General features: G+C 40.6%; 1 protein-coding gene across 7 annotated transcripts in view; it reads right to left on the minus strand.

Moving 5' to 3' along the window:
* pcnt (pericentrin) overlaps positions 1-13,116 on the minus strand; it is a 215,085-nt gene that overhangs the window by 137,685 nt on the left and 64,284 nt on the right. For all 7 annotated transcript variants that reach the window (XM_073046383.1, XM_073046379.1, XM_073046380.1 and 4 more), the window contains exons 17-21: positions 11,786-11,987; positions 7,848-8,086; positions 6,134-6,627; positions 4,231-4,723; positions 2,647-2,877 (exon numbers count right to left, since the gene is read on the minus strand). In XM_073046383.1, the coding sequence (XP_072902484.1) occupies positions 2,647-2,877; positions 4,231-4,723; positions 6,134-6,627; positions 7,848-8,086; positions 11,786-11,987 (1,659 nt within the window). The remainder of the gene's footprint in view (positions 1-2,646; positions 2,878-4,230; positions 4,724-6,133; positions 6,628-7,847; positions 8,087-11,785; positions 11,988-13,116) is intronic.

A 13,116-nucleotide genomic window follows, 5' to 3' on the forward strand; every position in this document is an offset into this window, starting at 1 on the left:
TGGAGGTCCAACTTTTTTTTGGTTTGAGGGATGTTGAAGACAAAGTTGCTGCAATGCACCTTGCAATGACCAACATTGCAACTACCTGAAGCTAATTTTGGGCAAATTATGTTTTTTAAGGTGGTGGATTGCCTATCAATTGATGGCTTCATCCGAATGCCTCAACAGTTCTTTAGTGTTGTCCTGAGCACCACTCTGACGAATAATATGTGTGAACACATTCCTAACATGCCCGAAACTAAGGAAAGCTTTGGGGAATCAAATGATGCATCATTCACTGCAGCATACCCAGGGTATCCTGCTTCCTATAGTATTTGTATGCAATGGTAGAATTGCTATCTATAGGGCAGGTTGTTAAGCTTCTGATCAATAGTGACTATCAGGATTTAACTGTTGATCATAGAACAGTACAGGACATAAACAGGCCAATGTTGTGCCAAACCAATTAAATTTGTAATCAAATGGCTAACTAAACTGCCTTCTGCCTACATAATGTCCATATCCTTGCATTTCCCGTACATTCCTGTGCTTATATAAACATCTCTTAAAAATCCACAATGTACCTGTCTCTACAACCACTCCAAGCAGTATATTCCAGGTACCCACCGCTGTATATTAATTGCCCTTTACATCTGCTTTGAACTTACCCCCTTTCCCCTTAAATGCACACCCTCTAATATTAGGCATTTCAACACTGGGAAAAACATACTGTCCATCTCCTCTACATAGGTTATCATAATCTTATAAACCACGATCAGATTTCCCTTCAGCCTTCTCCACTCCAGAGAAAACAAATCAAGCTTCCCCAACCTTTCATTTACAGCACGTGCCCTCTAATCCAGGCAGCATCCTGGTAAACCTCTTCACCGACCTCTGCAGAAATTGAGACTTCTTTTTGGCTTGAACCTTCATGTTGACCAGCTATTACTTCATGAAGATTTCTGAAGAAGTGTAAATATACGTAAATGTTCTGCAGTCTGCTGATATTCCCATTTCTATTCCAACAATTTTCTTGCTGTCCTTCATTGTTCTGTTAACTTGAAGTGATCTATAACTCTAACTCTAAACTCACATCTGGTTTCATTAACCACTGTACTTGAACAAAGTTTCTCACCCTCATTTTCAAACCCACCGATATGATCCATAAATCTCCATCTTTAATCTCTTCACGTTCAAGGACTCTAACTCTACTTCTTGCTCTCACATTTAATCACATCACCATTAGTGACAGTCTTTAAATACCAAATCTCCAAGTTCTGAAATCCCCTCCCTGAACTTCTCTGCCTGTTTTTAAGGCAGTCCTTAAACCTACCTCTTTCACCTGCTTTCCTGATATATATCATAACATTGCCAATCGCAAATCTGATTCAGGTTTAGATTCCAACACTCCGAAGAAAACTTTTAAAATCTACTGTTACTGAAGGTGTTTTACAAATTAACAAGTTTCTGTTACAATCAATACAGTTTACTGATGAAACAATTTCATCAAGATCCCCAGCAGCAACTTTCTGAAACTAGAATGTTGAACTTCCAACTATCTCTCACACACCCTTCATACATCTACTTAGTTGCTTGCCAGTGTAATGCTTATTACCTTCACCTTCAAGGATGCCTTACTCAATTCAAATCTTACTGTGATGCCAAGGGTAAGCATTCTAATAGAAACATAGAAAATAGCTGCAGGAGTAGGCCATTCGGCCCTTCGAGCCTGCATCGCCATTCACTATGATCATGGCTGATCATCCAACTCAGAACCCTGTACCTGCTTTCTCTCCATACCCCCTGATCCCTTTAGCCACAAGGGCCATATCTAACTTCCTCTTAAATATAGCCAATGAACTAGCCTCAACTGTTTCCTGTGGCAGAGAATTCCACAGATTCACCACTCTCTGTGTGAAGAAGTTTTTTCCTCATCTCGGTCCTAAAAGGCTTCCCCTTTATCCTTAAACTGTGACCCCTCGTTCTGGACTTCCCCGACATCAGAAACAATCTTCCTGCATCTAGCCTGTCCAATCCCTTTAGAATTTTATATGTTTCAATAAGATCCCCCCTCAATCTTCTAAATTCCAGTGAGTACAAGCCTAGACGATCCAGTCTTTCTTCATATGAAAGTCCTGCCATCCCAGGAATCAATCTGGTGAACCTTCTCTGTACTCTCTCTATAGTAAGAATGTCTTTCCTCAGATTAAGGGACCAAAACTGCACACAATACTCCAGGTGTGGTCTCACCAAGGCCTTGTACAACTGCAGTAGAACCTCCCTGCTCCTGTACTCAAATCCTGGAATCAACAGTGTAATGCTATTACAGCACAAGAAATGCAGGTTCGATTCCCACTGCTGTCTGTAAGGAGCTTGTATGTTCTCATGACCGCGTGCTTGAGCTTCTTCCCACATTCCAAAGGCATCAGAAATAGTAGGTTAATTAGGTAGTGCGAGCTCATTGGACCAGAAGGGCCTGTTACCAGCTGTATCTCTAAATAAATATTTTAAGTTAAAGCCAGGGAGAGGGATAGAAAGAACAATGGGAATGTCTATTTGTTAAGGTTGGGGTTCTCCTTTCAGATTAATGAAAATAAATTTTTAATCACCAGCAGAAGCAAATGATAGAAGTTTCAGCATCCACGGAATGAGCTGAACGCTACTAACCTGTTCTTTTTGATGATGCATTTGAATCTTCTCCAGCTCTTCACCTAGCTTCCGTACATATTCCTCTTTCTGCTTCTCCAGCTCTGTATGCTGAAGTACTTGAAGCTCAGCGAGAGCCTGCTTGTGCTGCTCTTCAAGGCGAAGAACCTCATCCCGAATCACATTGAGGTGCTTCTGATGCTCCTGCTCCAGTGAACCTTTCTGTTTGCTCAGAGCTGCCTCCAAATCTGCCTGAGGTTGCAAAGACAACAAGATCGAAGTTCTTACTCTTAAAAGTGATACTTCAAGTTTTTTATATTTATGCCACTTCAATGACAAATTTGGAAATACAAATTAAAGGCAATTTGCTTCATTACAAGGTAAACAGTGCAACAGGTCTACTAAGTTACTTTTCTCTAAGTCAAAAGCTTTTTTCTCTGAAAACTATCTGGAGAACAGAACAGAAACAATACAGTACAGGAACACACCATTTGACTTCACAATGTCTGTACTGAACACCAAACCAAATTAAGCTAATTTTCTTCTCCATGTCCTCGATTCATATTCCTAATTCCATGTCCAATCCATGTGTCTATCCAATCAGCTCTTAAAAGGCACTACTACCACTCTCTGCAGTAGCCCATTTCAAACAGCCACAACTTGTGTTTTGTAAAAAAACTATCATCCCTTTTAAATTTTCCCCATTTATCTTAAATGTATGTCCTTTAGTACTTAACACTTCTATGCTGGAGAAAAGATTCTGACCGCCTACCTCATCTATACCTTGAGTAATCTTATAAACTTCTCTTAGGTCTCCCCTCACCCTTCGTCACTTCAGAGAAAACAACCCAAATTTGTGCATTCTCCTTGCACTCATACTCTTCAATTGAGACAGCACCCTGGTGAACATTGTCTGCACCCTCTCCAAAGTCCCAATCTCTTTCCTATAAGGCGGCGACCAAAATTGCACACATACAAGGGCAGTCTAACATGAATCCCTTACACTTACACTCATGCCCTGACTAATGAAAACATGCATGCCATATTCTTTCCTTACCACCCTGTCTACTTGCATGGCCAGTTTTAGTGGAAGCACAATAGTGGAAACCATTTCAATAAATAACTTGAAATGAAAATAAGTACCGTAGTTAACAATGAAAAACTTAACGGATTCACAGAGAAAGAGCAGGAAGCAAGTTGGTTTCATAGAGTCAAAAAAAGCACAATACAGATTACAAGACTATTTCAAACTTTACATGTTTCCTTAATTTTATGGTATGTGGATGCTAGAATTTATATTTGGAAAAGCAGCGTGGAGTGTGTGCCAAGAGTTTAGTAAATTACAAATATTTATTATTGTAAGATAAAAGTAATATTGAACTAATACTGAGTAAGATTTACATACAGTAGACAATTAGAAGGCTATGCTTTCTTGTTAATTACTTTTGCAGTTCATTAAAGAGGATTATAGTTTCTGTCGCTGCATGTATTGTCTCAATAAAAGGAACTTTTAATAAGACTAACATTTTGAAGATCACAATAACTATAAAACGAATATTAAATGCACAACTTATGGTTAAGGATCAAAGCACACAAGAAGCCAACCTTATGAATTTCTTCCAGTTCTGCAGCCATAGCTTTGAATTTTTCCACATGAATGGTAGCCAGTTCCTTTCGGATCTTCTCCTGAGTGTTAATCAGCTCAGCCTCGTGTTCAGTTTTCAACTGATTAATTTCAAGTTGTTTGTCAGCGCTTTCCCTGTTAAATCTCTCCAACTCATCTTGACAGGTTTTTAAATCTTCTTTCAAACGCTGAATCTCAGATTTATATTTACTTGCAACATCTTCCAGCTCTGACGCATGCTTCAGTCTTAAGCTTTCCAAAGCAGCCAACTTTGTATTCTCCAAAGCTTCCATTTCAGCTTGATGCTTTGTGCACATTTCAGCTTTCAAGTCCTCTATTTGATTATGGCACTTTTCTGTCAGATGCTGATTTTGAGTTTCTAACTCTTCTGTGTGTCTCACCTTCAACTCTTGGAGAAGAGCCTCTTGTTCAGACATAAACTTGTCCATCATCTGCCTGTGCTCTTCCATGAACCTATGATAAAGTGTGTGTAAAAACAAAATTGGTATATAGAAACTTTTATCCAAATCAAACTTACTTCAATATTAAGTGATTCCATTATTCCAACCACAAATAACATTCCTACAGATGCATAACAAGCACAAGACATTACAATAAAAATGCTGTAGATGAAGCTCTAAAATCTTGGATCCTGCTTAAACCACAAGCAATTCACTACCCACGAGTGGAGGAAACAAATACCATAGAGAAATAAACCTCTGAATTCAAAGGGGACTACTTTAAATCCTACCAGGCAACACTACAAATGACTTCCAGAATTACTAAATATTCTTTCACTATTCTTTCCTTATGCTTTGCTGAATACTTCCATCATGTTAGTCACATGCAGATAAAAGTAAAGAGTTAATTTCTGTCTGAGCACAAGAAAACAACTTCACATCATCTGCTGGAGAATGGAAAGGAAGACCAACAAAGGAGAGCAATACGTAATCTGGACATGTCAACTCCACCCACCAGAATATCACAGTTAATGAACTGAATGACTGGAAACGCAAGTGTGGTGTTCTCAGTTACCCCAGGGCTCAGCGCTCCATACTTTGAATTTGAATGTCAGCAGTTTGGGCTCATTATCAGATGTGCTGTGATTGAACAAGGTTCAAAGGAGGTTTACAAGAATGATCCTGCATATGTAAAGATAAATGCATAAGGAGCATTTGATAACTCTGGGCCTGTATTCTCTGGAGTTTAAAAGGATGAGGGGAGGATCTTATTGAAACCTACCGAATGTTGAAAGTCCTGGATAGAATGTATGTGGAAAAGATGATTCCAGTAATTCCAGTAGTGGGAGAGTTAAAGACCAGAGTACATAGCCTCAGAATATAAAGACACCTATTTGGAACAGATGAGGAGACATTTCTTCTTTGCTACAGACAGCAGTGGAGGTCAAGTCATTGAGCATATTTAAAGTGGATGTTGATAGGTCCTTGATTAGTAAGGGTGTCAAAGCTTACAGAGAGAACACAGGAGAATGAGGTTAAGAGGGAAAAAACAATAAATCAGCCATGTTTGAATGGCAGAGCAGACTTGATGGGCCAAACAGCCCAATTCTAGTCCTATGTATTATGGTCTTATGACAGCTGTGTGAATGACCATATGCTGCACAGATAAGTGAGGGAATAGGATTGATCATAGAGCTGACAGAGCTTGGTTGGCCAAATAGCTACCCATGTCATAGGTAAACATGAAAAATTAGTGAAGTAAACAGAAGTTCTCAGATTTTACTGCAGCTTCAAAATATACTAGATTAAGGCAGAAGTTTTTTTTTTAATCCTTTCCTTTTTTCTTATAACTATCTGTATCATTTATGCTGAGGTTCAATATACAAGACCTTCTGTTCCCATACTGTGCTTGAGTGCCACTGACCTATTCTGTACCTCCAGGAGTTTCTGAGATGATTGCTCCTGTACACTAACATGGAGTTTCTCAAGCTCTTCTGCCATCAGAGACTTGGCCACTGCAAGTTCAGTGTCAAATTGCGCTTGGATTTTCTGTCGAATCACCACTATTTCTGGTGACTGTTCATTTGTCAGACTATCTTGGAGCTGCAGCAAATGGTTCTTTTCTTCCTTCAGCTGTGTCTCAAGTTTAGAAATGGTAGCACTCTGTTCCTCCTGAATCTGATTCATTTCTGCCATTTTCTGGTCAAATTCCTGTTTCATTGCTTGGCATTCCTCCTCAAACTCATTGGTCAGCTCATCGCGCAAGGCAGATAGTCTCCTCTCGGCACTGTCCTGTAGCTCTTCCCTCAGAATGTTCAGCTCCTGTTCTTTTTCCACTGCACATTCCTGCATCTTAGCCACTGCCTCTCTGCTGGCCTCAAGCTCTTGGCTTGTTTCTTTCAGCAACTGGGCTTTATTCTGGAGACAAAGAAATAACAAAATTAATTGTTTTATACCATACATGAGGAAGAGGACTGAAGCATACAAACTATTGCAATTGCATTAAGGCTTTTGTGGAAGCTGGTGAAGGTTACCTTCTTTGGTAGATGCACTGAAAGTCGTTCCAAGTTTATTGTCATAGACATACACAGACATGGTCTAGACGTTGTGAAAACTAACTCTGCAGCAGCAATGCAGTACATTACAGAAACAAGTTAAAAGAAATTTCAATTGACAAATTATTTTTTCCATTTACAGAGAGATGCAGCATGGTAACAGGCATTTCCATCCACGTGACCAATTAACTCCCATCTTTTTGGAAGGTGGGAGGAAATGAAGCTCCCAGAGGAACTGCATGGGGTCACAGGGAAGTGTACAAACCCCTTTCGTATAGCGGCAGAATTGAACCTGAGTTGCTTGCGCTATAATACCGTTACACTAACTGCTACACTATCATGCCATTGCAAGTTTTGTATGTTTATTTTGCAGTCCAATTATAACTGTATGTAGACCTCTGGTAGTCTCGATAGACCATGGATTTGTGTCTTGGAAAGTTTCCAGGGCGCAAGCCTGGGCAGGGTTTTTTTTAAATGGAAGACTGGCATTTACCCAAGCTGCAAGTTTCCCCTCTCCACGCCACCAATGTTGTCCAAGGGAAGGGCATTAGAACCCATACAGCTTGGCACCAGTGTCGTCGCAGAGCAATGTGTGGTTAAGTTCCTTGCTCAAGGACACACACAGAGCCTCAGCCAAGGCTCGAACTAGCAACCTTCAGATCACTAGATGAACGCCTTAACCACTTGGCCACACGCCAACAAACTATAACTACACAACAAAACAAACACAAGTTAAAGAAAGAAATAAGTATAGACCAAAGCAGAGTTACAGCATTTCAAGTCGATTCAAGACCTGAAAGCAGTGGGGAAGACCTGAAAGCTGTTGTTGAGCCTGGAGTTGTTGGTCTTCCATTCCTGTGCCTTCTGCCAAAAGGCAGCAAATAATGTCTTATTCACACTTTTGAAAGTGTTTTAATTCTCCACCTGCACTGTCATTGCAAGCGAAGAGCTGGACTCAAGTTAGGCTCATTTGACAGCAGAGTGACAAAGTAGTAGCCACTTTATTGTTGCTGTTTAAGTTGATCAAGTTGGGGAAAACAGCCAATGCACAGGAAGATGAAATTTCCAATTACTAGAATTTACCTGCACCATTTCCAGCATCCTTTCCTCATGCTGTTCAGTGAGCTGCTGCAGGGCCGTTGCATGATCTCTCTTCAAATTTTCAATCTCTTCCTTCAGGCAAGCACTCTTCTCTCTTTCAGCATCTATCATAGCACACTTTTGAGCCTTCTGCTCCTCTAAATGACAGAGCCGCTCATTAACCTGCACCTCCACCTCTCGAGCAGTCTGTTGTGCACACTGGAGTCGCAATCTGGTAATCTCTTTAAAATGAAACATATTTTGGATTTGTCACAAGTTAAAATTAGCATGGTGTTTTTTAAAAAACAATTAAGTTTAAATCAGTAGGTGTTTATAGCAGTGAAATGGATGTTTTTCCAGAGTTGAGGAAATGGTGATCCACAAAGAACAATGAACTTCCCATGCATGTGCGCCTCCAAGGTGCCGCCTGCTTCCTAAATTCTGGTACTGTGGTTTCCCCTTTATCATAGTTGACAGTTACCTTGAAAGCATCTCATCTGTTTCTCATCCCCACCCCTACTCCTAGACAGTATGGATATTGATCACTCAGTCCTTACCTCCCACTTCATCAGGAAAAATCACTCAATGGATCATCTTTCACAATTTTTGCCCATTTCAACAATATTCCACCAGGCACATTTTGACCTTCTCTCTCAGCGTTACCCTTTGTACTACCTGTTCCACCCTTTCCACAACCAGTAAACTCCTTACCACACTCTCACATGCAACTGCACGAGAAGCAGCACCTGTCCTTTTACCTCTTCCCTTCTCATATCATCATATAGGCACAAACAGCCTTGCCAGAAGAAGCAGCAATTCTCTTGCACTTCTTCAAATATTATGCATTCAATGTTCACCAAGTGACCTCCTCTGCACTTGAGAAAACAAATGTGACTACTTTGCAAAGTGCATGTATCCAGTCCAGACAGGTGACCATGAGCTTCTGGTTGCCTGCCACATTAACTCTCTATACACCTTCCATCTAACTCCTGTTTGTTTCCATTTACACTGTTACTATGACACCTAATGAAAGCTTAGGGTCATAGAACACCACAGAAACAGGCCCTTTGGGATATCTAGTCTGTACCAAACTATTAACCCGCCTAGTCCCATCAACCTGCACTCAGACCATAGCCCTCCATACCCCTCATCTATGTACCTATCCAAAATTTCTCTTAAGTGTTGAAATCAACCCCACATCCACATCTTGCGCTGGCAACTCATTCCACTCTTTTACCACCCTGAGTGAAGTGGTTTCCCCTCCTTGTTCCTCTTAAGTATTTCACCTTTCACACTTAACCCATGACCCCCAGTTGTAGTCTCACCCAACTTCAGTGGAAAACACCTGCTTGCATTAACCCTATCTATACCCCTCAACTTCATTTGCCTCGTAAAATTTCCCCTCAATCTTCTGCATTCCAGGCAATGAAGTCCTAACCTATTCAACCCCATAGTTCAGGTCCTCAAGTCCTGGCAGCATCCTTCTAAAACTTCTCTGCACTTTTTCAATCTTGTTGGCATCCTTCATGTAGATAGGTAACCAAAATGGGACGCAATTTTCCAAATTAGGCCTCACCAACATCTTATACAATTTCAATAGGCAAGTTCAATTTAACGTCAGAGAAATACATCCAATATACACCCCGAAATTCTTTTTCTTTGCAAACATCAACGAAAACAGAGGAGTGCCCCAAAGAATAAATGAGTTAAATGTTAGAACCCCAAAGCCCCCCCCCAGGCTCTCCCACCAGCAAAAAAGCATCTACACCTGCAGCAAAGCATCAATAAAGCCACAGACTTGCAGTACCCCAAAGACTACTCGTTCATCCAGTAATTCGACATACCACAGGCTCGCTCTCTCCCTAATAATGGAAAAAGAGGTGTCCCCATTTCACGATTTCAACATAACATTCAGACTTCTGTACTCAATACATTGATTTATGAAGGCCAAAGTGTCAAAAGCTTTATGACCCCATCTACCTGTGACACCACTTTCAAGGAATTATGATCTATACTCCCTGATCTCTTTTCTACCGCACTCCTCAGTGTCCTATTGCTCACCATCTAAGGCCTACTCTGGAGCACGAGGAACAATATTTCATTTTCTGGGTATGCTACACTCTTTCAGATCCAGTATCACTTTCGAGAACTTCAGCTTTTCCTGTCCTTATCAGTTCTGACCATTTCAGCTTTAAGTCATCCATCTCTAACAGTGGTTTAATTTTTGCTCTCCAATAGCTTGACCTGCTGGGCATGTTTCAGCTCTGTAGTTCATTACTAGTTTCACTAGCTCACCCTCAGGAATACTTCTCACCCTCTGATTGCATTAATTCATCAACCAGATGACTTACATGTCATCTAAAACCTTGACCAACTTCAATTGATGCATATTAGAGAGCAACCTAACTGGCTGCATCACGACCTGGTATGGAAACATCAATGTCTAAGAACAGAAAAGTCCACAAAAAGTAGTGGATACAGCCAGGTTCATCACAGGAAAGGCCCTCCCCACCACTGAACACATCAACCAGGAACACTGCCACAAGGAAGCAGCATCTGTCATTGAGGACGCTCAGCACCGAGGCCACACTCTCCTTGCTGCTGCCCTCAGGAAGGAAATACAGAAGCCATGAGTCAATGAGTCCTACACAACCAGTTTCAGGAACACATATTACCCTTCGATCACCAGGTTCCTGGACTAGCATGGATAACTTCATTCAACACTGAACTGATTCCACAACCTATGGACTCACATTCAAGATCTCTACAACTCATGTTATAGGTGTTAGTCATTTGTCTTTTTTTTGTATTCAAGGTTTGTCTTTTGCACATCAGTCTTTATATATAGCTTTCATTGATTCTATTGTAGTTTTTTGTTCCATTGTGAATGCCTGCAGGAAAATGAATCTCATTCTTTGACAATAATTTACTTTTGAACTTTTGATAATGTATCTCCCTGGGATACCTGTCAGAGTTGCAGTAAAACTATGATAACCTAACAAACTCAAGACTTTTGTTGTACCAAACTAGCAGATTTTCAGGATTACTGTCTTAGTTTGACTTTAAAAACCCTATAAATTATTTTAGTATCTGGATTTTACATTGTACTATAATAACTATTATGGAACTAGGTAAATTTAAATAGGGACAGCCACCAGGACCCTTTGTGAATGGGAGCATGCAATGTAATCATCTGACAGATGGACGCTGAACCATCAGAACGGCTGAATTGTGGGGCACTAGATTACTGTAGCTTTAGCTGCATTCCTTCTGCTTACCTGCCCAATCTTCTCTGCAACTTGAAACTATCGTGCTTTCTCTCTTTCTCTGTTCTGACAAAGGCTCTTGTACCCGATATGCCTCCTGTTCGTCCTTCCACAAATGCTGCCTGACCTGCTGAGTGCTTTGACCTACACCTTTTAATTCCCAAGACCAATAATAAAATGTCCATAACAAGGAGCCTAAAGTGGTCCTATGCCAGTAAACACCGTCCCTTGACATATTTGGCACAAGCTTCTCATAGCTACTACTTCAAATTGTTCTGAAAATCTATACTTTTCAGCTATGCAAAACAACTCATGCCAAACCCTGAGTAATTGATCTCAACACCCACATCAATGGCTTCCCTGCCTATTGAAAAAGAACCATGCTTTGGAATCGAACCATTAATTCGGGTCAAGCAGCATCTGTAGAGAGAGAAACAAGTTAACATTTCAGGTCATGACCAATCGTCTCCAGCGAACTCTCTGATTTGTCAAGTGGTTTCAAATCTGCAGCATTTGTAGTTTTCTACTTTCCAAGAAGCCTTGTAATGATGCACATTAGCTTCAAAAAGCAAGTTATTATGGTACTTTAACTGGATGCAAACAAGATATCTGATACAACCCAGATAAAGAGGACCCCATATTTATGGCAAAATTATCTTTCTGAGGGCTTGCTACCTTTGAGATGTTCCTCAGAAAGTCGACCTCGTAACTGTTCTAATTCTTGGCAGTGGTTTATCTTCAGCCTTTCAGTCTCTGCCAAATGACGTTCCAACAGCTCTTTTTCAATTGCTTCCAGCTTCTCTTGATGCATTAAAGAGGCTGCCGCCTCCAGCTTGTGTTTCTCCTCCAGCTGCAGCTGAAGCATTTTTATTTCTTCCTGAAGAAAAGCAGAAACAATTACAGACCTACAGGGAGCCATCATAGCTGGTTGCATATCCCTGTCCCATCTTAGTAACACATTTTTAGTGGGCTTGTCTTCTTCAATGGAAAGAGTAGATGAATCTCAAAAAGCACCCATGCCATGACCAGCAGGGACTAATTGCCAGGGATGTCCACTGCATTCTGGACAGGGATCTTGTATAGCAAGATTTATGCTGCTTTCCATTTTAATCCTCTCATAAATTTTAATTGACCCAAGCACCTGGACTCAAAATCCCTTTAGACCTCCATTGCTCTTAGATTGATCAATTAAAGTGCATGATAGAAAGAGTAGCATATGCTTGACTGCTTATGGGAATACAGGGTAATGTCACCACCAGACTAAATAACAACAACTCTCACTTCCAGGTATAATTGAATGAACCTGCTGGCCACAAGTTCAGAAAACTTTGACCTATACCATCCTCAAGAATGACTAACTCTATAAGAGAGTAGCTATCACCTGTGATACTAATTTCTTATGGCATGAAGGAAGCTATACAGAGAGTGGGTCAAAAAACATTAACATTGAAACTTCCTTTAAGTAAAAAAATTGAGATGAGTACAAGAACTAGGACGGCATGTTACAACTGTTTAAGAAGCTAGTGAGATCACACCTGGAATATTGTGCACAATGCCGTACTACAGGAAGGATGCAATTAAGGTCAAAAGTGTGCAGAAATGATTCATAATGATGTTGATAAGATGAGGACCAAAGTTAGGAAAGATTGTTTTCACTGGAGAGGAGGCGGCCAAGGGGTGACCTTGAATCATGAGGGGCAGAGATTAGATGGATTGTCCTTTTCCTGGGATAAGGGAGTCCAAAAGGCATTGGTTTTAAGTTAAGGAAAGAAAGATTTCAAGGGGATTGGAGGAAAGCTTTTCCAGACAGAGGTGAGTGGGTAAGTGGATCAAAGGTACAATTGTAACGTTTAAAAGCATTTGGACAGGTTGGCGAATAACAAAGGTTCAGACAAACATAGGTCAAATGCAACCAAAACGGATTAGCCCAGGAAGACAGTGGTCAGCTTGGACAATTTGGGCTGAAGAGCCCTTTTCAGAGAAATTTAACGAAACAGATTAGCACA

This window comes from Hemitrygon akajei, chromosome 5 (assembly GCF_048418815.1).
Source record: "Hemitrygon akajei chromosome 5, sHemAka1.3, whole genome shotgun sequence".
In the NCBI taxonomy this organism is placed as follows: Eukaryota; Metazoa; Chordata; class Chondrichthyes; order Myliobatiformes; family Dasyatidae; genus Hemitrygon; species Hemitrygon akajei.